The sequence below is a fragment of the Cucurbita pepo genome, chromosome 10, assembly GCF_057944985.1.
Source record: "Cucurbita pepo subsp. pepo isolate OVF chromosome 10, ASM5794498v1, whole genome shotgun sequence".
Lineage (NCBI taxonomy): Eukaryota > Viridiplantae > Streptophyta > Magnoliopsida > Cucurbitales > Cucurbitaceae > Cucurbita > Cucurbita pepo.
Window position 1 is genome coordinate 19,076,804 of NC_141807.1, and position 25,752 is coordinate 19,102,555.

General features: G+C 37.3%; 2 protein-coding genes across 2 annotated transcripts; one reads left to right on the plus strand and one right to left on the minus strand.

Moving 5' to 3' along the window:
- Positions 1-1,080: 1,080 nt before the first annotated feature.
- Positions 1,081-11,174, plus strand: LOC111804352 (NADPH-dependent thioredoxin reductase 3). Its single transcript, XM_023689115.2, has 10 exons — positions 1,081-1,317; positions 4,092-4,293; positions 4,420-4,525; positions 4,836-5,101; positions 7,073-7,352; positions 8,093-8,200; positions 8,542-8,628; positions 8,760-8,864; positions 9,672-9,802; positions 10,849-11,174. Exons 1-10 carry the CDS (start codon positions 1,104-1,106, stop codon positions 10,907-10,909), a joined length of 1,560 nt encoding a protein of 519 aa, XP_023544883.2. The 5' UTR covers positions 1,081-1,103; the 3' UTR covers positions 10,910-11,174.
- Positions 11,175-17,734: 6,560 nt separating this feature from the next.
- On the minus strand, positions 17,735-23,802 carry AGL18 (AGAMOUS-like 18). The gene is made up of 8 exons (XM_023689122.2): positions 23,428-23,802; positions 22,516-22,597; positions 22,371-22,438; positions 21,247-21,346; positions 21,129-21,170; positions 19,958-19,999; positions 19,720-19,877; positions 17,735-18,136 (listed from the first exon to the last, which is right to left on the minus strand). Exons 1-8 carry the CDS (start codon positions 23,607-23,609, stop codon positions 18,064-18,066), a joined length of 747 nt encoding a protein of 248 aa, XP_023544890.1. The 5' UTR covers positions 23,610-23,802; the 3' UTR covers positions 17,735-18,063.
- Between the last annotated feature and the right edge of the window lie 1,950 nt (positions 23,803-25,752).

A 25,752-nucleotide genomic window follows, 5' to 3' on the forward strand; every position in this document is an offset into this window, starting at 1 on the left:
GCACTTACAAGCTGCTTGAAAATAATTCTATGCTGGGTGACCTCCCGAGGACTTACAAGTTGCTTGAAAATAATTCTATGTTGGGTGACCTTTCGAGGACTTACAAGCTGCTTGAAAATAATTCTATGTTGGGTGACCTCCCGAGCACTTACAAGTTGCTTGTACATAATTCTATGCTGGGTGACCTCCCGAGCACTTACAAGCTGCTTGAAAATAATTCTATGTTGGGTGACCTTTCGAGAATTTACAAGCTGCTTGAAAATAATTCTATACTGGGTGACCTCTCGAGGATTTACAAGTTGCTTGAAAAATAATTCTATGCTGGGTGACCTCCCGATGATTTACAAGCTGCTTGAAAAATAATTCTATGTTGGGTGACCTCCCGATGACTTACAAGCTAATTTGTGGGATAGTCTTCACTCTTACAAGCTGCTTAAAATAACTCTATGTCGGGTAACCTCCCGAGGACTTGTAAGTTGCTTGAAAATAATTCTATGTTGGGTGACCTCTCAAGGATTTACAAGCTGCTTGAAAAATAATTATATGTCGGGCGACCTCCCAATGACTTACAAGCTGATTTGTGTGATAGTCTCCACTCTTAGAAGTTGCTTAAAATTATTTTATGTCGGGTAACCTCCTGTGGACTTACAAGCTGCTTGAAAATAACTCTATATTAGGTGACCTCCCGAGGACTTACAAGCTGCTTGAAAAATAATTCTATATTGGGTGACCTCCCGGTGTGCTTGAAAATAATTTTATGTTGAGTGGCCTCTCGATAACTTGTAAGTTGCTTGAAAATAATTCTACGTAGGGTGACCTCTCGATAATATGCTAAAAGAGCTCGTGTTGGTCCGTAGACAGTGTTACCTTTGATTATTATTATTATTATTATTATTATTATTATTATTATTATTATTATTTTTTGGTCTAATAGTCCCATTTTATTGAAGTCCACGTGGAGAATCTGAAATCCAATATAAGCATAACGGAAGCGAGTTCCGGATAAAACATAGAGCGCGTGTGTCACAATCCCCAAGAAAGGTGTCTGTAATCTGTATCGTTTTTAACTCCGAGTGCTTCCTTTTGTATGGTCTCAAACTCAGATGGCTGCTTCTCTCCAGATAGGAATCGGCCCCTCCGTTTCCTCCCACCACTTCTCCGCCATGGCCGCCCTCTCCAATGCTCTTCCTCCGCCTCCTCATCGCCTCATCCTCCTCCGCTCTCCTTCCTCTCGTCGCCGCTCCTCCTTCCGCTCTCCTCCTTCTCGTCCTCTTCTTCGCCCTCGCGCCTCTTCCGGTGACATCTCCACCTCTCCAGGTTCCCTCCATTTTTGCTTCTCTCTGTCTCTATCTCTATCTCTATCTCTATCTCTATCTCTGTTAATGTATGTATTTATGCCGTGTTTTTAAGCGTGTAACTGTGTTTTCATCTGTTGAATTGGATGTGTGACTGTGTTTAGGGGTCCAGCTGAAGGTTTGTGCGGCTTCTCTAGACTTTTCGTTGTTTTGAGGAAATTCGAGATTGGAAATTGATTTTGATGTTGATGTTTCCTATGTGAAATCCTACGATTTTTCTTGCGTTTTGGATATATAATCAATGCGCATGTTTTTATTAGCGTAGTCTTTGAACTTTTATCTTTTGGAGGTGTTGCGTTTTTGTAAAGTCTGCTGCAGTAAAGCTTTGTGATCTGAATATCTCGTCTTCATTTCTGTCATTTTGATGGGAATCGAGTTACAGCTTGTTCTAGTACTCGAATATGACGTTGAAACAACGAGAATTTTAATTCATCAAGTGTAAATTGTTAATTTATTAATTTAAAAAGTTTTTTTTGAATCTTTTGTTTGCACAACATTTTCAAGAAATATCCATCGATATCGACATTTTATCGAAATTTCTATAAAAATATTGAGACCTCAGCATTTTAAATCTTGTAAGGTTTTTTAGCACTTTAATTTCGATGTTTAATTTTTCTGATCTAAAATCCATGGTCTCCATTTTCCACGTGACTACGATTTTTCTTACTTTTTCTAGTTTTCTAATGTTCGGAAATATAATCATTAAGCATGTTTTTTTTTTTTTTTTTTTTTTTTAAAGTGGGATCCTTGATAATAATAACTCACTAGGGCCGGATCATTTCACTTTGGCGTTTTATCAAGATAACTTTGAATGTGAGGGAGGACTTAGGAAATGTTTTCAGTGAGTTTAACCAGGGATGAATTATAGACACTGCTACGAATGAGATTTATGTTTGTCTGATCCCAAAAAAGAAAAGCTTGCGAAGTCGAATACTAAAGAGAGAGACTCAGGAAAGTGCTCCCAAGTACTAATTTGAACGGCCAAAGAGCTTTTACTGTGGGTAGGCAAATTTTAGAATAAGTTTTGATTGCAAGTGAAGCCATTGAAGATTTTAGAGTGAGGAAGAAAGAAGGGGTGATTATGAATGTAGACTTTGAGAAACACGTGGGCTGGGGCTTCCCGGATAGAGTTTTGTGCAAAAAAGTTTTTGGTTTAAATGGAGAGCATGGAGTTAGAATTGTGTTTGGTCAGCTAACGTCACCATATTGGTCAGTGGAAAACCAAGGGGGAAAATCTTTGCAGAGAGTCTTAGACAAGGTGATCTTATTTCGCCCTTTCTGTTTCATCTGGTGTTGGACGTTCTTAGCAGATTAGTGTATGCTGGTGTGGAGAAAGGTGTGGTGGAGGGCTTTCTGGTGGGTTATGATGGAGTTCAGTTGTTGCGTCATCAATTTGCTGACGACACTTTCTTTTTCTATTATGAAAAGGAGAACTCCTTTAGGAATCTTAATGAATTTTTGTTTTTCTTTCAACCTATATTGGGTTTAAGAATAAATCGTTGGAAAAACACCATTTTTGAAGTAAGTGTGAGCCTGCAAAGTTAAGCTATTGGGCCTCTTTGGTGGGTGCGAAGTTAGTCAGTTTCCTGTTGCTTATCGGTCTTTCTCTCGGTGATAATCTAAGATCTCTGTGTTTTTGGATTTTGGTGGTGGAGAAAATTTAGAAAAGGTTGTTGTTGTGGAAAAAAGGTTTTCTTCTACCAAAAGGGAAGATTGGCCTTAATTCAGTTGGTGTTGAGTGGAATCCTGTTATACTTCCTTTCCTTATTTAACATCTCCGTAATATCAAGTGTTGTTTGATGTTTGAGGAGGTGCTCTTCAACCCTTCTTTCCATTACAGAGAAAGGATTCTTTAGCAGCCTTGCTTTTTTGCCATGTTGTGGGGTGTTTAGTTTGAGAGGAACTTTAGAATTTTTTGTGGGGTGGCTTTTTTTTGGATTTGATTAGGATTAATTCCTTTTTTATGAGTATTTATAAATAAATATTTTTGTAATTATCAGCTTAGCCTTGTTCTTTTGGACTAGGACTCCTTTTTGAAATTGGGTATGAGGGTGTTTGTTTTCTTGGGGTTGTTTTTGTATGCCATTGTATACTTTTTCATCAATCTCAATGAAAGCTTGGTTTCTTATAAAAAAAAAAAAAAAAAAGTAGAAACGTGATTCTTTACACGATTTGGAACTAATAATAGGCATTTCTCCCTTTGCACCTCATGATCAGTATGTCCTCTTGTTCCTTGGACAATATCTAAGCTGATATATGTAATGTAGTTGGATAAGTTCTTTCCAAGCTGAAATGAGCTGTTGTTCTAGAAATAATTGTTCTCATTTATTTTATTTATCCCAATGTTTCTAGTCGAGGTGCACACAAGCTAACTCTGATACTCACATATGTCAAGGTTATTTCACTCATCCCAACATTTCATTTAGCTTTCCTCTTCATAGTTGTAATGTAGACATTGTGGTTGTAATTTATTTGGTTAACATATAAACTTAATGACCACATATGATGTTGCAATTCTATATACTTTTTTGGTTGACATTGTTTTACTTTGCAAGGTTTTCTTCTATCGTTTTGCATGATATAGTTACCTTCATGGAAAGAAAAAAAATTGGTTTCTAATATGTGGAAATGCTAGGTATTAGTTTTTATTTATTTACATTTATATGTGTAAGAAGTTGCAATTTTGATCTGATTTGCCATAAGATAATGAGAATGATCATGTGTTCTTTATAACAGGAATTGAGAATCTGGTAATCATAGGTTCTGGTCCTGCTGGACATACTGCAGCCATATATGCAGCTCGGGCAAATTTAAAACCTGTAGTGTTTGAGGGTTTCCAAGCAGGTGGTGTTCCCGGAGGACAGTTAATGACTACTACAGAAGTGGAGAATTTTCCTGGGTTTCCTGATGGAATTACTGGTCCAGATCTGATGGATAGGTAAAGTAATATGAAGTATGGGAAATTCTTTGGTTCTTCTTGCTTTCTACACAATGGAAGAGACATTTAGTACGGATCTATGGGAAGAGATTTTATTGGTTATAATCTTGGTATTATATTGGACAGGATGCGGAAGCAAGCTGAGCGATGGGGAGCTGAATTATTTCAGGAAGATGTGGAGTCTATTGATTTGAAGAATAGACCATTTACTGTACAAAGTAGTGAACGCAAGGTAATGGATTATTTTCTATCGAAATGTATGAATAAACTCTGGATTCTTGACTTCCTCTTCAAGAGTCTTTATGTTTATGTAGAATCATCAGTTCATACCGTGCTAGTACTTTTCCCGAAGATTTTTGTTTTGTTACCTAAGAATCAAAGAATAATTTGGACTTCAGCCTTTTCCCTATTTTGATGCATTTCATTAATTATTTCATGTTAAGCCTATAAGCAATTCAGTTAATCCGCGTTGGTGTTTAAAAAATACACGTTGCTTTTCTTCCTGATTTTCTTCTTTGGCTTTTCCTCCTCAAACGTTCCAGGTTAAGTGCCATAGTATAATATATGCAACGGGAGCGACAGCAAGACGACTTAGGTTACCTCGTGAAGATGAATTTTGGAGTAGGGGAATTAGTGCTTGTGCAATTTGTGATGGAGCATCACCCTTGTTTAAAGGGCAAGTACTTGCTGTTGTTGGAGGAGGTGATACAGCAACAGAGGAAGCCTTGTACCTGACTAAATATGCTCGTCATGTTCATTTACTTGTGCGCAAGGATCAACTCAGGGCTTCTAAAGCAATGCAAGATAGGTATGCATTCAATATTTTGGCAATGAATCATTTTTATTTTGTAGTAGTTGGTTAGATGTCTTTTAAATACCATGTACTTTTAGGGTAAGAATGTCTTATCTTTTGACCTTTGCTGTGTGTCTGTTTTTTGAAATAGGAATATAATAACGTGTTTCTGGGAAGAGAAACCTTTTGTTTGGAAACTATTATGGGGTTTCCTGCTATCTACTTTATGCTAGTGAATTGTAGTGACTGCTGACTTTAAAGTTTAAACTATCCAAATTGGCTTACCAACTTCTATGGCCTGTGTCGTGTTATATCCTTTTAATAAATATTTGTTGTCTTAAAAATTTAGGTATGAATTACAAGTTTAGTTTCTCAACTTTCAAATGTGTTTATTTAGTCTCTAAAATTAAAAAAAAATTTAATCGCTTTTGAACTTTTTGTGTCTTATTATTAACCCTCGACCTATTTTAAAATTTCAAATTTTCTTAAATTCATGGATATATTAGACACAAAATTTAAAATTTAAGGTCCTATCAGACAAATTAACGACAGAAAAAAGGATTGATCAAATTCTATTGAGTCTGACTCATAGTGATCCTTTATCAAATATATAACTAATAGATTGGTTAATTTTTTAAAAATTTAATATGACACGAACTCGTTAAACACAAAATTAAAAGGAAGGACCTATTAGGTACTTTTAGAGCTTGATCTATTAGATGCAAACTTGTCTAATGTCTGTACTTTTAGTTTAATCAAAATTCAAAAGCAAGCTTATTCCTATATTTGGAGGACGACATCATTTTCTTTTTTTGAAAGGAAAGGAAACAAAACTTTTCATTAATTCTAAATACAAGCTCTACGAAGGAGAAATAGCAAAAAAAAAAAGAAACAAAAAAGAGGTAATAAATAATGTAACCCAATACAAAACAGAATGATCAAGTAAAAATGAAAACTTCCCAATTGAAGCAAATATCTTGAAGAGAAAATGCTTGAAAATGGTTGGATAGAGAACAACAACGGGATGCTTTAAGCTTGGCCGTCTCAAAACATGCCAACCAATTTCTTTCCTTATTTTAAAAAATCCTCAGATTCTGCTCCCATCGAAGTTTGGGGATAACAGCTATTCAACCATTTTCAAGAGAAAAGACACTCTAAAATTGACCCACAAAAGATAAGGTCTAGAAGGAAGGCAAGGCACGGAGAGTAGGTGAGTAGAGTTGCTCTTAGAGTTGTTGTGGAAAACCTATTGAATTCTGAATGTGTCAAAAAACTTGTACCAGCAAGATAAGGCAAAAGAACAATCAGAGAATAAGTGATTAATGTTTCTGAGTCCGAGCAACATAGAGGACACCAAGAAAGCAATAAAGTAGTTGAATGGATCTTCAGTTGTAATACTTCCGAGGAATTCAAACAACTGTTATAATCCATATTAGATATTAATCCTCCTAGGACATTTGGATTTCCATAATGGAATAAAGTAGACAATGACATGTTTGTTATTTGCAGAACTGGTTTGTATTGTTTTCTTTTATTTCTTCTATATGTTCATTTGGTGATATCGAAACAATCTATCAGGTGCATTAGAATAGGTGACTTTTTGAGTTATGGGAAATCCTACAGTACGGCCTATTAAGTGATTGGATATGCGAGAAGAAGGAAATCAAAGCTTCAATTTACCAATCTAGTGTAGAGCCTTTTGAGAATAGTGGAAGACTTGAAAACTCGGTAGGCTGGATAAATTTTAGAGTGTCTTTAAAACGTAATTTTTCATTCCTCTTCACAGTTGTATAACAGTAATTTCCTGCTAATCTAGGTTCATTGTTCTATATAAATTATGCTCGTAATAGTCTCGCCTTGTACCTGGCTCTACAGCCTTTTGTACTGACTCCCAACTGTCTCTAGGTTTACTAATAAACAATTTGTATGTGAGTTTTCAACTCCCTGAATGTTTGTTTAACAGGTTGATTATCACGAATGTTTCAGAGTGTTCAACTGTCCAAATGTTACCTTGCACTTTAACACGGAAGCTGTGGACATTGTTAGCAATACAAAAGGGCAAATGTCTGGCATTTTAGTTCGAAAAGTTGATTCTGGGGAAGAATCAGTGCTTGAGGCAAAGGGTTTATTTTATGGAATAGGTCATTCACCAAACAGCCAGTTATTGAAAGGCCAGGTTGAGCTAGATAGCTCTGGGTATGTGTTAGTGCAGGATGGTACTGCGAAAACTTCTGTCGAAGGTGTATTTGCCGCTGGAGATGTGCAGGTATTTTCCTTCTGAAAGTGCATTCTTGATTATTGCTATCGCTCATACCAGTGCAGGTTCTTTAAGACTCTTGTTTGCATCAGAATTGTCTCCCGAGGCACATTATATGGGTATTTTCATGTTTATTACAGTTAAAACAGATGTAGCCTACCAAGCATGATAGTCGAAGTAAAAGTTCAATTTATTTTGAACGTGAAACGAACTATTCATTGAAAAATGGAAGGAAACAAGAGAAGTTGATAATTAATTTAACCTTTTCACAAAGTAGAATTAATTCTTTTCAGTTTTGAGACCCAAATATAACTCTTGCTTTCATAAACTATGTGGATTTTTCATTCTATATCTGATCAATTCACCATTTCTGCAATTAAAGCAATATGGCTTATGACATAGTCTTTTAGGAGAATGAATGTCCCACTTTTCTTATGTTTCCAGGGTAACTCGTAACTTCTCCAGGTAGTAGATTTGCATGCTCTTGGAAAATATTAGTTTTAGCATCTTTCCATCTTAATGTATTATGGTGTGCATCAACTTCTGATGTTTGTAAATCAACTAAATCAAGGAACTATGTTGGCAAATTGAGCATGTCCACATGGTGTGATCATGATGTGACATAGAGGCACAAAAACTGTTCTCTAGTCAAATTCATTATCTAATTTCTATCAATCTTTTTTTCTTGGAAAAATGAGATTGACATGATTTGTATCATCTTTTGATTTTGTTTCTTTGTAATTTCTCAGGATCATGAATGGAGGCAAGCTATTACAGCTGCTGGATCTGGATGCATTGCTGCTTTATCAGTTGAGCGCTATCTTGTGAGCGAGAATCTTCTTATTGAGTTCCACCAGGTATTGAAACCCTATTGCAGTTGGTTGGTTGGTTGACTGATTTCTTCTCAGCCAGTTGGGATACCACAGATTCAAATTACTGATTTTTTCTCTTTTGGAGTAAGAATTACTGAGTTATGTTGAAGAGAATTGGGAATTTATTTTGTTTGATTTAAAGTCCAACCTCAGGTTCTTTCAGCATTTTCAACCAGAATATTTGTTTGTTGAGATTTGAGTGACTTAACAAATGACAAAGTCCTGTTCTTGTTTTTGTGCATATTGAGCAACTCATTTTGTGCTTCAGGTCTACCACAAGTAGTGTATTGACCCTAAAGTAATCCTTTATGTATTTGCTTTTGCAGCCCCAAACTGAAGAGGTTAAGAAGGAACCGACAGGCCGGGATGTTCAAGAAGGTTTTGATATCACACTTACAAAGCATAAAGGCCAGGTATGTATTGTTCTCATTATGTTTCAAGTTTTGTGATATATCATTTTATTCTTCTACAGTTGAGGCTTTCAAAATGTTATTTGTCATTAACTAATTTTTTTGTTAATATCTCCTACATTTCTGCTCCACAGTATGCTCTTCGGAAACTATACCATGAAAGCCCCAGGCTTATATGTGTACTATATACGTCACCAACGTGTGGCCCATGTAGGACTCTGAAGCCAATTCTCAGCAAGGTAGAAAATGTCAAGTTGTTCATTGGCTTAAGTGTAGGATCAATCCATCCAGCTCGCATTATTATTTCAGTGACTGTTACAGAAAATGTTGAATTTGTTCATTTTTGTGCTGTAGGATCAATTCAAACACATAAATTTTCTGGTTGTCAATATGATCATCTACATAATTTCACAATTTCACGTTCTAAGATAATCGATGTTGTAGGATCATGCGATTGTTACATGAGATTGGTCAAGGTGGGCATAAGCGAGCCTGAATACATTTCGATGTCAGAGAAGAAAGAGAGAGAGACATTGATGATATTGCTTTTAAGAATGTTAAGTGTAGTTTGTTTCCACGAAATTATTTTAAAAATTTTGAGATTACACATGAGTAGCTTGTGGTTTTAGGTAAAAATCTTCCCATAAAGTTGAAGAAGCTTGTTTAAAAATCTTCTTCATTGAACAGTATCACGGCTATGTTGGTTAGCGTGGTTTTAAAATTTTGAAAAATGGACAATGTTTGTGATAGGATAATTTTGGTCGGTTTTTCTTTAATATTTCTTAGTATCTTTCTTTGTACTTAAAATTAAAGCAATAGGTTGAATGAGCAGCCATTTAATGAAAAGAGCTGATTACATATCTAATAGAAATAAACAAAATAGGTCTGTAATGAGTTTATTGGTGTATATGTGCAGTTGATAAACTGCTGATTATTCATTTTGACATGCTTGACGACAGATTACACTGTTATCTGTTATATTCTTCTGATAATGTTGTTAATGAAGAACATTGATGCTTATTAGCCTTCTGACTGTAATCTTCCAGGTGATAGATGAATTTGATCAAAATGTTCATTTTGTTGAAATTGATATTGAGGAAGACCAAGAAATAGCAGAAGCAGCTGGGATTATGGGTACTCCATGCGTGCAGTTCTTCAAAAATAAGGAGATGATCAGGTCTGTTCTGCATTTTATTTTTATATCATATTTGATGCATAAATGCACCCACTGTATTATGATGAGCTTCACGTGGATTTACATTGCTTTTCTCATGATCATTTCTGACTTTAGAATGAAATCATATTTGCTGCCACTTTTATATTTTAGTGCCCTAGAATTTCTTGTCCACACTCCATGTCTATTTATCGTGCCTATTCACACTGCAATGAATATATACTTCATCTTTGTTCATCCTCTAGATGTTAGACATCTCTGTTTCTTTTGGTTTAGATTTTCACTTCTTGAATTTGACATCTTAAGCCTAGTTTTCGAATTAGGAATCTGGTTAGATCTCAAAAACATATTTTGAAAGTAGATTACGAATAAAAATATTAATAAAGAAAAACATAAATTAAGCGATCTTATGAAATAGGAAACCGAACAGAAGTCTATCCGATACCCCTTTGATTGGTTGAATTAAAAGTAAGTTTATAAACACTACTTCAATGTACGTTTTTTATATTTAGTTTTAAAAAATGATTCAAAATCTAAAAAAGTATAAACACAACAATTTTTAACAAGATCTCAACTTCTTAGTGATATTATGGAAAGATACAAAAAATTTCAAAGGAAACAAACTCGTAGAAGGAAAAAAAAAAAAAAAAAATTCAAAATGCTAACGAGTGATAATGAAAGCCTCTCATTTCATTACAACTAAAATTAGTAGAGTTTGAAAACTTTTTTGTTTTTTAGCTAAGAATTCAAAGATATTTAAATATATAATACACCAAAGAAATTATGAGGCAAGAATAATTTATAAGAACAGAAAATAAAAAACAAAATCAATATCAAATGGGGCCTAAATGATTTTAAAAACAAGGTTCTATCTAATACATTCGCAACTTTGTTTGTGGGATTCAAGAACATTAGAACAAAAGGAGAGGGAATTTCTATACTCATGTATGGCTTGTAAATGTTAGAAATTTCTGATGGTGTGCTTGGCATGGAAATTTTTCTGGTGTAGCTCTCACTAATATTCTGTATAATATGGTTCTCTTATGTAGGAATATATCTGGAGTCAAAATGAAGAGCGAGTACAGAGAGTTTATTGAGTCAAACATATGAGGTTGCCATTGATCTTCTGCCTTCAATTTTGTTTCATTTGTACTAATAAGCCAAGTGGAAAAATGCTTTAAAAGTTTTACCTTGTAGATTTTCAATACAGATTTGAGAAAAAAAAAAAAAATGCAAAACTTCTCATCTGCAGAACAAGCATTCATTTGAGGGGATGACTCCTTCCTGTGGTTTGTCCTCAAATTCCTTGGTTGTAGTTTCTGGATGAAAAAGGTTCGATTCCTTCCATAATACGTCATAATTTTATTCTTCGTTTGATGATGACTATGATGAAAAAGGTTCGAGTCTTATATACATCTTTGTTCTTTATTTTTTGTTCTTTCTTTTCTAAGAAGTAAAAATTTCACTCGATAACAAAGAAGGATTTAAGTTTTTCAAGTTTCATTTATTTGTTGATACTTGACAAGGCTCGAGTGTGAATAGAAATATCGTATTTCCGAGAAGGATTTGGAGTTGACCACATTAAAAAAAACTATTATTTAATGATAGTGTGAATAAAGAAATCATTTTACTCTCGTGGTACTAGATTTTTTTTGGAGGAGAATAATGAGTATAGTGCTGTAGGGATGGATAAGTAAAGTTTTAAAGCGTCTTTGGTAGGTTTTATTTCTGTACATCTTTATATTCTTGAGAAAGTTCGGGTTTTCATACATAAAAATAAAAAAGAACTAAATTATAAGTTTAGTCAAAACTTAGCATATTTGTGTCTTTAATTCCTCCATGTTGATGAATTCTTAAACTTTCAATTTTGTATCAAATCAAGTCGAAAATCATTCTATGAATGGCTAGGAGTGGTATTTGTTTCGTGATTTAAACGAAGTATAGATTGGATAAGTATGAGTTTATATAATTTGTGTTTTGGTTATCTAAAGAAACAGGTACAGACAAAATGAGTTTGTGCCATGTGTTTGATTTATTAAGGTTAGTGTATAGTATAGAATAGATAATGAATTGTTTGTAAGCTCGACTTCATGGAATCAACAAACCTGTTGTTAGGAATAAGCAAATTCACGTACCATACATTGATTTGATTCTTTAATTTTAAGAAGAGAGTCCGAATTTTAAAACGCGTCTATTAGGGAGAGATTTTCACACCCTTGCAAGTGGAACTTCACTTTTTTGTTTTTGGAAAATATGGACTCTCCAAGTAGAGGAAAATGCAAAGGTAACCTCAAAAGAAGCCGAGTGTCACAATCGCACTTTTGCGATAGCGGGATAGTGATTGTGCGGCACATGTTCTAACCAAGTGAACAAGTCAATCGTGAGAAATTCGGACGTTGCGGACAACGTCAGCGTATGTTCGAGCCTTGAGTCACATTACGAGAAAAAGTTTAGAAAACGTGAGAGAGGAATTACATTTGAAATCGATTTGAAGAATTGAAGAAAGTAACGTTATACGACTATAAGCAAATAAAAAAATACCACGACCTAAATAACATATAACTCAGGGTAGAAAGAAGTGATAACTAGTCATATCCTCCTATAGTACATTTTGGGGCATTTAACCCTTGGCAGGTGTAGAAATGGTTTTGGTGAATGGTCATACACCCCCGTATTGACCCAACATGAAATGGTAAAGGTCTATCTAAGATGAAAGCATGTAAAAAGGCTTGGAACGAGCATTTAACCATGGCAACACGTCCTAGACAAGCAAGATCGGGACATCTGCCATGCAACCATAGGCAACACGCCTTGCACAAGCATGACCGTGACATCCTATTCCACTCAATTAGTTGATGTCTCTATCAACCGACTCAAACAAGCAAGATCGGGACATCTGCCATACGACCATAGGAAACACGTCTTGGATAAGCATGACCATGATATCCTCCCCACTCAATTGGTCGACGTCTCTGTCAACCGACTCTTTACAACTCGGTGTTGTTCATTGAGGCTGACTTTAAAAGTCTCTTCGATGTGCTTCCAGCTGGGCTCAGTGTTGTGGAGTCTCTTCCAATCTGTAAGGAACTGTTGAAACTACTTCTTGGTTCATTGACTCTTGGCGTCTCCTCAGTCGAAGTTTCTCCCCATTCCTTTGCTTGGGGATTCTTCTACCTTGTGTGAGGTCGTGCTTGACATCTTTTAGGTCAGGAGAGTAACGTTTCATGTTACTGACATGGACAACATGGCTAGTCCGCATCCATGGGAGCAATTGGATCCTATATGATGTCTTCCCGATCTTGTGGATAACTTCGACTGGTCCATAGTATTTTCGCACCACTCTTTGACTCTTGTTGCTTTAATCTCAGAGTTGATTTGACCTCAATTTGATTAGAACTCTCTCCTCCTTGAAACTGTCGTGGTTGACGCTTCTGACCGACCCTTCTCTTCCTTTGTCTGGATGGTGCATCTATGTGACCATGTATTGTTTCGGAGGCTTGTCTCTGTCTCCCTTCTTTAGTGGAGGTGTTGACTTGGTGTCTCTCCCCAGCCCTTGGGTGATCACTAACTGTGATATTTGTGGGTCTAATGAACCCAAATGTTAGCAAGTCAATTAGCTGCTTGTAGAATTCAACTAGTTCGGGTTCAGCCGTATGACATTCATTCATGGCAAGTGATTATAACATCAACCTCACTATTTATCTGCCTAGGTGGAGATAAATACTTTGTATGACTTTCTTGTCTCGTGTTGCGGTGTTTCTGAATTGATCGCGAGGCTTTTGTTGGGGTTGGCTCGTTTGAGCTTCCCTATTCCAATACGATAATGGCAGTGAGTGAAGGTTCATCATGGCTTAGATCCTTTCTCAACTGCAGTGCTGACATCATTTTCACCCCTCCTGACTAGCGGGTGTTTGTCTGGATAATCGTCGGGTTTGATCCCGTTATTACTAAACTTTTTGCTAGGGGCATGGGAATGACTTTGCATTCTAGTAGGAAGTCCAACCCTAACACGATGTCGAAGTCATCCATCTTGACTATCACAAAGTCAGTTCGTCTAGTCCAAGTCCCTAGCTTGATGGGAGTCATCTTCGTAACTCCTAAGACGGGTAAGGCTGCCGAATTGACAACCTTCATCTTTCTTACGTCTCGATGCAAAGGATATTCAAGCATTTTGCTTTAGTCTCCATCATGAAGCTGTGGGTGGCTCTAGAGTCGACAATAATGTTTCCAGTTTCTCTATGATTTACCTAGATCTCAACATACATAAGATTGCGTTCCACTAGCTCTTCTGTCACTTCCACTCTCTTCTAAAGAGCAGACAAGTACTTTAACGTGCCCATGCGGGAGTGTTCAATAGTCATAACTAACGGGATTTTTGTTACTATCGTCTCGTACTCAGTTTCTGAATTAATTTCGAGTTTTTCTTGGAAGGCGCATAGTGGTGTAGGCATTTAAATACTTGATGAGCCCCCTTACATATGAAGCAAGAAGGGGGTCATGGCTTTGACTTGACTAGTTGGGTTGTGAGCTCTCCACATTGGAGTCCTACCTCTTTGTTGGTTCCCCACCTCAGGGGAATTCTCATTTTCATCACTTGCGGTTGCTCTATTCTGCCCCATCTCTTGGGGTTCATCCTATCAAGATCAAACAATTGTTCGACCATAACATAGTCCGTGGAAGGGGTTTGAACTCTTTGTTCATAGAGTTTGTTTTTCACCCATGACTTCAGTCCCTCTATAAAATTGAAGATCTTGTATGTCTCGGATTTATCATGAGTATCTAACATAAGCCCAGAAAACTGCTTAACGTAATCTTGGATACTGCCCGTATGACTTTGCTCTCTTAATTTTCTTGTGGCGATTATCTCAACATTCCCTAGAAAGAATTGAGAGCGGAGTTCTTGTTTCAAGCAATCCAAAGTGCCCACCGTACATCAACCATATTCAATGTCCATGTACTTAGACCTCCACCATAACTTTGCATCCGGCTAGATGCATTGTCGCCAACGTGACCTTCGCTTCCTCTACCACGGTATTTATGACTCAAAAGTATTGTTTGAGGTCGAACATAAAGTTCTCTAGAGTCTTGACATCTTGAACCCCACAGAAGGGCTTAGGCTCCGGGACCTTTATCTTGTTAAACCATGCTACACCCCCCGTTGGAGTTTGGTCCCCCACCGCTCTCACAGTGAGGTTTAATCTGGCACTTGAATCCGCCACTTTAGCCCTGACAACTCCAAGAGCTTCTCTAAAGTCCTTAATGGGCTCCTTTGTTTGGGAAATTTTGCCAATCCAACAATCCCCATGCTTTAAACCACCAGCTCTTGTGCCCTTGTCTTTTAGAGCCTCGACTCTAGTCATTAATTCACGGACATGCATTGCTTCAAGGCGGCCTACCATCTCATTGAACTTGTCGGCTTTACCGACAATCTCATTCATGCGAGATTCCAAAAGCTCCATTCCATTAAGAACTTCACTCATGCAGAGTAACTATTCTTCAATTTTTGCTAATCAGTCCGCTTGAGACTTGCCCAGTTGTTTTGTAGTGGACATGTTTGTGTAATACTCTCCAAAGAGCCGATTTGACTCTGATACCACTTGTCACAATCACACTCTTGCAATAGCGGGACATCTATTGTGCAACACTTGTTCTAACCAAGTGAACAAGTCACCCGTGAGAAATTTGGACGCAGATAATGTCGGTGTATGTTTAGGCCTCAAGTCATGTTGCTAGAAAAGTTTTAGAAAATGTGAGCGAGAAAATACATTTGGAAACGATTTAAAGAATTGAAGAAAGCAACGTTATATGACACTATCAAATAAAGAAATATCACGACTTAAATAACATATAACTCAAGGTAGGAAGAAGTGACAACTAGTCATTGTCCCCTTATAGTACATTTTGGGGCATTTTAGTCCTAGTGAGTGTAGACATGATTTTGGTGAATGGTCATACGCCCCCGTATTGACCCAACGTGAAATGGTAAAGGCCTATCTAGGATGAAAGCATGTAAAAGGGGCTGGGAACGGACATGCAACCATGGACAACACGTCTTGGACAAGCAAGGCCAGGATATCTCCCATGCGGCCATAAACAACATGCCTTGGACAAGCATGACCATAACACCGAGCACAATATACGAACAAAATGTGTAAGAGAAATTTCGAAAAGAAGTCGGGATTCAAGCACAATAATCTAATTCGCATTCATCATAACGATTAATTTATAGCGTTAAATTATCCATGAATTTAAAAGCGGGTATTTTCTCATTTTACAAATTTTCAAGCTAAGAAAATATATATTATTATTATTTTTTTTTTTTAACATGATCTTTCATTTTCCGTTTTGGTTTTATAGTAAAATGTTGTTTGTAAAATCTTATTCGATTCTTCCGTTTTAGAACTCTTCTATTTCCCTTTTGACGGTTGGATCTTTTAATACGCTGTTATATCTTTTCTCGTTTTGATACCTTAGTGAGGGACCCGTGCAACAATTGTGGGTCGGACGAACCTTCTTTTATACACTAGGAGTTTTGTAAGGGACTCTGACTTATTCTTTGCACCCGGGATCATCAATCGCCATAATACGCCTTTTCCTCACTGTCACTACCATCTCACAACTTGGATTCGAACCAAGAAGTAAATACTCTCAAAATTTTAAAGTAGAATTAACACCTTTTATCTTTATAAAAAAAGTTTAAAAAATTCTTACCGTACAGTGACGAAAACCATCTATCAACATCGATTATCTACAAACGTTTTAATGTTAATTTGAAAATTTTATGAGTATTTTTTAAGGGTAGTTTTTAGATTTTTTTCGAAAGTTATTGAAACTTTTTAAAGTTTAGGAATATTTTTTTAGACAACGGTAAAATTTAATAGTATTTTTATTACTTTTAGAATGTTATTACACACCGTTCTTAGTCTATTAATGTAACAGCTCAAGCTCATTACTAGCTGATATTGTCCGCTTTGGCCCATTACCTATAACCGTCAGCCTCACAGTTTTAGAACGCATTAACTAGGGAGAGATTTCCACACCCTTATAAGGAATATTTCGTTCCTCTTTCTAACCGATATGAGATTTCATTCTTAAGATCCTACATTGATTGGAGAGGAGAATAAAGCATTCCTTGTATGGAAACCTCTTCTTAGTATACGTGTTTTAAAATAGTGAGACTGACAGTGATACGTAACGAGCCGAAGCAGATAATATCTACTAGCGGTGGACTTGGGGCGTTACAAAGGGTATTAGAGCCAGACATCAGGTGTTGTGCGAGTGAGGATGCTGGCCCCAAGGGGGGTAAATCGTGAGATCCCATATCGGTTGGAAAGAGGAACACGAAGCATTTCTTATAAAGGTATGGAAATTTGTCTCTAGTACACGTGGTTAAAACCATGAGGCTGACAACGATGTGTAATAGGCCAAAGTAGACAAGATTTACTAGCGGTAGACTTGGACCGTTACATACATGCTATGGAAACACATTTACATAAGTGTATCGAAAAATCACCCTGGGTACCGCCTCTGGTGGTTTGGATGATTTATAACAACACATTCAACCCATGCTAATCCATCTCATTCAGATACTTAATGTCGACCTAGAAAGGATTGACTTAAGTTGAACGAAGCATAACGTGCAGTTTTTGGACCGATAATCTGAACTTCTAAAGACGCCAAACCTGCGAGATTCAAATGGGTATTTGTAAGTGAATTTTTGTCACGTCAAAGCTTTGTCAATTCACTTGAACGTGTTGTTTATTTTCAAGACCCTCCCATTCTGTGCTTAACAACGGGAAGTAACACGTTACCATCAACTTATACACGAACATCTAACGATTATATTTATTTAATCCTTAAACTTTAAGAAATTCCCGATTACAAACCTAATCAATATTATCGACGACGCAACATCGACCCGACACATCCAATACATGGTCTAATCTGTAGCCTTCATTTCCCATCTTGATGTACCAAAAATTGTTCATGTACAAGCCAAAAGAATCAAAAATAAAGGGAAGAGAAATCACTGCTCAGATATTGATTACAATAGCTGTAACAATTTTCATTGAAAGTAACAAGTTTATCAGATCAATATAAACTGTGGTGACTGTGGACAATTCAATGTAGTAAGGCTCTACCTCTCCGATCCCAATGAACAAGAACGCCGAAAGCAAAACCCGAACGGGAACCGAGTCGGTTACAGACCAAAATGATGGGAGAGAGTTCATCATTGCGAAAATCACGTCTCCTTCCATGTCTACTTAGCTGCCTGCTGTGTCATTGCTCGTGCCTTCAACCGATCGTTTCCTGTTTTGTCGACCATCCAACGACAACCTAAGGAAAATCTTCGATTATGTGACTTAACCATAAGTTTGGAATAAAAAGTTCCCATTAGACGAGATTTGCGAATAAATGACTTAACGAAAAGATTTAGAAGAGTGTTCGGCTCACGAGTTAGGCTCTTATAATATGGAGTTAAGAAGTCGAGTCTACGTTCTATACGTAGGTTTACTTTTCTGAAGCCATGGCTCGTTAGTCCTATAGACTATATGACATATTTAAGGTGCATTTAGCTCAAGAGCGCCTTGGACTAACAAACCGACGTTACATAAACTCGAGAAGAGAAATCATGAACCGACAATTTAGGCACACGAACCTAAGTTTCTAAAACATATTCCTTTGTATGATCCAAACATAGATTACACAAGTTTTGCTAACTCGAGAATTTAGAAGCCCAAACTTTCTAAAACCATGGAAATCCCAGCAATGTGGTGATGTTCTTTATCGTTTTTAACATATTTGGTTTCTAAGTCGTTTACGTTTATCTATCTATACATGTTAAAACTTCCCAGTAAATGTGAGATCTCACGTCGGTTGGAGAGGGGAACAAAGTATTACTTATAAGGGTGTTGGAAACCTCTCCCTAACAGACGTGTTTTTAAAACATTGAGGGGAAGCCCAGATGAGAAAGCCCAGAGAGGACAGTATCTGCTAGCGGTGGGCTTGGACTGTTAGAAATGGTAACAGAGTCAGGCACCAGGTAGTGTGCCAACAAGAACGCTGGCTCCTAAGGGGGTGGATTGTGAGATCTCACATCGGTTGAAGAATGGTACAAAGCATTCCTTATAAGGGTGTGGAAACCTCTGCCTAACAGATGCGTTTTAAAACATTGAGAGGAAGCCCAGAAGCAAAAGCCCAAAGAGGACAATATCTGCTAACAATGGGCTTGGGCTGTTACAAATAGTATCAGAGCCAGACACGGGCAATGTGCCAACCAGGATGCTGGCCCCCAGTGAATTTGTGAGATCCCACAACAGTTGGAGAGGGGAACAACGCATTCCTTATAAGGGTGTGAAAAAACCTCTCCCTAACAGACGCGTTTTAAAACATTGAGAGAAAGCCCAAAAGGGAAAGCCCAACGAGGACAATATCGGCTAACAGTGGGCTTGGGCTGTTACAAATAGTATCAGAGCCAGACACCAAGCGGTGTGCCAACGAGGATGCTGGCCCTAGTGAATTTGTGAGATCCCACATCGGTTGGAGAGGGGAACAAAGCATTCCTTATAAGAGTGTGGAAAAACCTCTCTTTAACAGACACGTTTTAAAACATTGAGGGGAAGCCCAAAAGGGAAAGCCAAAAGAGGATAATATCTGCTGGCGGGGCTTGAGCCATGACAGTAAACCTCAACGATACTAAATCTAATATTAACTAAATTGTACGGGACTAAATCAAATGTGTTTTAACCTTTCGTTTCGTCTTTTCATCGGTTTGTTTCGGTGCAAATACGCAAGTATTAGATGGAATCATTAATCAATTTCAAAGCTAAGTAGTAGTAGCTACTAATCATGTTCATATTCCACACAGATTTCTTTTGAAGGCAAACCAGATAGAATAGAGTAAGAAATTTAAAGCTTACCCCAGATGCAAGGAAATTTCCGAGCAGTCATTTTCCTCGGCCTCGGTCTCAGCCTCAGTCTCGTTGGTAGAAGCGGTTTTCGAATCCGAAAAGTACGATCTCTGAAGCGGGCTCGACTCCAAAAGTGGTGTATTATTTCTCTGCTGAAACTCCTCAAGCTATGGAAGATAAATATGAAACATTAGTGTCATTCGTTCAATCTCGGAAATCGAAGTTAAACTACGAGCCGAAAACTAGCCTGTTTTCGCAGTGTCTCGTTCTCAGAAATGACTACTTCCCCCTAAGAATGAACAAAATCAGATAGGAAATAGTTAGTAATCAATCACTAAGATCAAGAGAGAAAGTTAGTAACTTATAAGATTGTGTTCATACATGTTCATACAAGTGTAATGCAACAAGCATTTCAGTTCATCCATCAGTCTATAAACTTACAAAATTTCCCCACTACCATTTTATTCGGCATTATCGAGCTACTTCCCATCGTTCATACATCACAGTTGGTAACAGCCCAAGCCCACTGCTAGCAAATATTGTCCGCTTTATCCTGTTTTGTATCGCCGTCAACCTCACAATTTTGAAACGTGTCTGTTAGGGAGAGATTTCCACGCCCTTATAAGGAATGCTTCGTTCCCCTCTCCAACCAATGTGGGATCTCACAATCCACCCCTTTGGGAGCCTAGCGTCCTCGCTGGCACATCGCTCGGTGTCTGCCGTCGTCAGCCTCATGGTTTTAAAACGCATCTACTAGGGAGAGGTTTCCACACCCTTATAAGAAATGCTTCGTTCCCCTCTTCAACCAACGTGGGATCTCACAATCCACTCCTCTTGAGGGCCTAGCGTTCTCACTAGCACACTGTCCGATGTATGGCTTTAATATCATTTGTAATAGTCCAAACCCACCGCTAACAAATATTGTCCGCTTTGGCACGTTACGTATCGCTGTCAGCCTTACGGTTTTAAAACGCACCTACGAGGGAGAGGTTTCCACACCCTTATAAGGAATGCTTCGTTCCCCTCTCCAACCAATGTGGGATCTCACAATCCACTCCTCTTGGGGGCCTAGTGTCCTCACTGACACATCGCTCGGTGTCTAACTCTGATACCATTTGTAACAGCCCAAACCCACAGCTAGCAGATATTGTCCGCTTCTGCCCGTTACGTATCGCTGTCAACCTCACATTTTAAAACGCGTCTACTAGAGAGAGGTTTCCACACCCATACATAGAATGCTTCGTTCCCCTCTCCAACCGACGTGAGATCTCACAGTAATAAAGTTCCTATAAAAACAAGTCACAAACTCGACTTCCAAACCAAAATCTTCAATAGCTTACTTGTGATAATTCAACTTCTTTGGATTCTAAGAAACATATAACAAAAAGAAAATTTGAAAAAAGGGATAACTAAGTTACCTGCGACCTACACCTTTGGAGCTGCTCCAAAAGCAATGACTCCTAGGAAAGCAAAACATGTCTCAGCCAAGGCAAGCATACAAGTGTACTTAAATGAACATGTCTATTTGCAAGGTACCTTCTTGTCTTTGATCGATACGATCCCTTCCCGCAACTGATTTTCTAAGTTTTGTAGCTCTCTAAAGCTCAAACTATCCAGTTCTTGCCCTCTCATCTGCCTATAAAATCCAGGAAATGGGAAGCCACATAATAGCCTTTTTAAGTCATATTCTAGATTGTAAAGCAAATAAATTGGTAAAATGAACGGACATAGCTTGTAACAGCCCGAACCCACCGCTAAAAGACATTGTTCACTTTGGCTTGTTACGTATCGTCATCAGCCTCACGGTTTTAAAACGTGTTTGTTAGGGAGAGGTTTCCACACCCTTATAAGGAATGCTTTGTTCTCTCCAACTGATGTGGGATCTCACAATCCACCCCTCTTGGTAGCCCAATGTTGTCATTGGCATACTACCCGATGTATGGCTCTGATACTATTTGTAACAGCTCAAACCCACCGCTAACAGATATTTGTCCGCTTTGGCCCGTTACGTATCGTCGTTAGCCTCACAGTTTTAAAATGCGTTTGTTAGGGAGAGGTTTCCACAGCCTTATAAGGAATGTTTCGTTTTCCTCTCTAACTGATGTGGGATCTCAAAATCCACCCCATTAGTGGCCCAACGTTCTCGCTGCGATGTATGGCTCTGATACCATTTGTAATAGCTCAAACCCACCGCTAACAGATATTGTCCGCTTTGGCCCGTTATGTATCGCCGTCAGCCTCACGGTTTTAAAACGCGTCTGTTAGGGAGAGGTTTCCACAACCTTATAAGGAATGTTTTATTCTCCTCTCCAACCGATGTGGGATCTCACAGTCCACTCCCCTTGGTGGCCCAGCGTTCTCATTGGCACACTGCCCGATGTATGACTCTAATACCATTTGTAACAGCCCAAACCCACCACTAACAGATATTGTCCACTTTGGCCTATTACGTATCGTCGTCAGCCTCACGATTTTAAAATGCGTCTATTAGGGAGAGGTTTCCACACCCTTATAAGAAATGTTTCATTCTCCTCTCCAACCGACGTGGGATCTCACATAACTTAAGAGACTCTTTCATTTCAGTATATCAACTAAGAACTCTTATGCGAGGTCCCTCGAGAAGAATAGCTGATAAACAAACAAGAAAACTGTCAACTTACATGTACGTTAACTTCAGCTTTACGAACTCGTCTTCGGATGACTTCGCATCAGAATCCGATGGTGGCAGCTATTTTTCAACAGAGAATTTCAGCATAAAAAAGACAAAGAGAAGAAAACATAGGCCATGAATGTAACGCATTTTACTTGTGTTGGATGGTCCAAAGTCTCTCTTGGAAAATCCAACTCCATGCCCTGTCCTCTGTACCTTGAAAGTGTATGTTCCATGCTTTAAAACATAAAGAGAAAGAACAGTCAATAATTTTCGAAGTGAGGAAAACAAAACATGTTTCTCATTCCAAGAAGACAGGAAGACAGAGAGACAAGACAGCCCCACATTTAAAAGAACATGTCTCCAATAACAAAGGCCCAAATCTTACCTTTGTGTGGTTCATCACTGAGAAAAGAACACTCACTAAAGACCAAAAGAATGAATAATAAAACCGTTTGGGTTAGGAATAACGACTCTCCACAATGGTACGATAAGCTCTCATGACTTTGCTTTGGGCTTCTCCAAAAGGCTTCATATCAATGGAGATAGTATTCCTATGGAGCCCTCGAACAACCTCCCCTTAATCGAGACTCGACTCCTTTCTCTGGAGTCCTCGAACAAAGTACACCCTTTGTTCAACACTTGAGTCACTTTTGACTACTTCTTCGAGGCTCACAACTTCTTTGTTCGACAATTGGCTAAGTTTAGGGCATGACTCTAATACATTTTAGAAATCACGAACCTCCACAATGGTATGATATTGTCCACTTTGAGCATAAACTCTCGTGGGTTTGCCTTGGGCTTCCCGGAAAGGCCTCATACCAATGGAGATAGTATTCCTCACTTATAAACCATGATCATTCCCTAGCCAATGCGGGACTCTCTTCCAACAATCTTCAAACTCCCCTATTGTTAAAATCCCAGAAAGTTTCTACTATTCAAGTGATTAATTTAGATGGGGAAATATTCAAACACTGAAAACCCTTTAAGAAAATAATGAAGAACAAAAATCTGAAGAGACAAATCCAGTAAAACCCAGAAACATAAATGTTTGATTGTTCTTGTACCTAGTACTGGAGAATTCATAAAGTCTTCCAGTGCTGGAGAAGACAACAATGGCGACCTCTGCATCACAAAGAACCGACAATTCTTTGGCCTTTTTCATCAACCCATTACGGCGTTTTGAGAATGTAACTTGTCGGCTGTTGATATTCTCAATCTTCTTGATCTCTACTCTGCCTCTTCCCATGTCGGATTTTGGTGTTTTCTATGATGTTGTTGCGGCAAACGGCAATGAAATTTGATTTGGGAAAAGGGGGAATAATTGGTTAAAAAAGAAAGGGCGTTGGTGTTGGAAGCTTGAAAATGAATTTGGAAATTTGGGTTTTTCTTATTTTCTTTGGAGTCCATGAAAGGTAAGTTCCACTAAAATTAGTATGCAAACATAAAGGGGTGCCGATTGCTATTTCTATACGTAGAATTTATCCAATATTGGCATCAACTCGCTGGTTTCTTTGGCCGCGTTTGGAGGGATCTTTTTAAAAATCTTTTTTTTTTTTAACATTCTTTTTTTTCCTCGAGATTCAAACTTTTGACTTTTAACACAAATCCGTAAGAATAAGATGTTTTTTTAATCACGATCCAACTTTTAATCTTTTAATCAATTGAACCGTGCTTAGATTTGTAAGAACCAGTTTATTTAGTTCAAACGTGTTAACATTGAGTTATATTCAAATTGGAAATAAAATTTAAACAAACGTGTAATGTCTTAAACATCTATATATATATATATATATATATATATACATGTCGGTAAGAATAATTTTTTTTTTTTAATTACGATCGAACCTTTAACCTTTTAATCAATTGGGTCGTGCTTAGATGTGTAAGAACAAGTGTATTTAGTTCAAACGTGTTAACATTGAGCTATGTTCAAATTGTAAATAAAATCTAGTGTAATGTCTTAAACATTTATATATGTACACTCATGTTGGTAAGAATAAGATTTTTTTTTAATCACGATCGAATCTTTAACCTTTTAATCAATTGAGTCGTGCTTAGATTTGTAAGAACAAGTCTATTTTGTTCCAACATGTTAACATTGAGTTATATTCAAATTGGAAATAAAATTTAAACAAACTGTGTAATGTCTTAAATATATATATATATATATATATATATATATATATACATGTCGGTAAGAATAAATTTTTTTTTATAATTTTAATCGAACCTTTAACATTTTAATCAATTGGGTCGTGCTTAGATTTGTAAGAACAAGTGTATTTAGTTCAAACGTGTTAACATTGAGCTATGTTCAAATTGGAAATAAAATTTAGTGTAATGTCTTAAACATTTATATATATAAACTCATGTCGGTAAGAATAAGATTTTTTTTAATCGGTAACAACATATGTGACTGAACGATTGAACCCTTAACTTTTTAATCAATTGGGTCCTGCTTAGATTTGTAAGAACAGACTATTTAGTTCAAACGTGTTAACATTGAGCTACGTTCAAATTAGAAATAAAATTTAGACAAACGTGTTATGTCTTACACGTCTAGATATACTCAAATCTATAAGAACAATTCTTTTTCTTTTGTTATTATTGTTCTTTCAAATCGAATACGTATGAGCGATCAAACTTTTGACCTTTTAACCGATGATATGTATTTTAATCAATTGGGTTGTTACGTCTTACTGTAATTCTCCTAAAAAAAATTTTTTATCTAAATTAGAGACGTCACAACACAACATGCATGTCTAATTTAACGTATAAGGAACTTGAAATAAAATATTACAAATGAAGCTATGGAATTACACATTTAATTTAAAACAAGAAAATAGAAATAACACAGTCTCGAACAAAGAAAAAAAAAACAAAAAAATAAAGTTCTATCAACTACTAAGTGCATACTAGTGCCCTATCTTAACTTCCATGGCCCTTCTAGGGGAACTTTACCTTTATCTGAAAAATATAAGGGTAGCACGTAGCTTGAGTATTTTAAGAAATACTCAGTAAGTCAGCTCACTGTTGGAGTTAGTAATGTAATCACACACGTATAATGGTGGGACCTATCCTATATAACAGTTACATGACCTTAGGCTCTCTCCAGATTCAGGTAGGTTGGATGTATGATACTTCCCCAGACATGGCCCATGTAGCATATGGACCCACCAGGCGGGATCATATACTTACCCTTTAGGTCTGACTTAGTTGGGCACAACGCACTAATGTGTCACCCGACGCCCACAAAAAAGGAAATGTCCATACTAGCATAACATAACGAGAAAGTATCCCAATGCATATGACATACATAGCATAACATTAACATCATTCACCTTTTCCTTTCATCCATGACATAGTACATATATGCATCATGTATACAT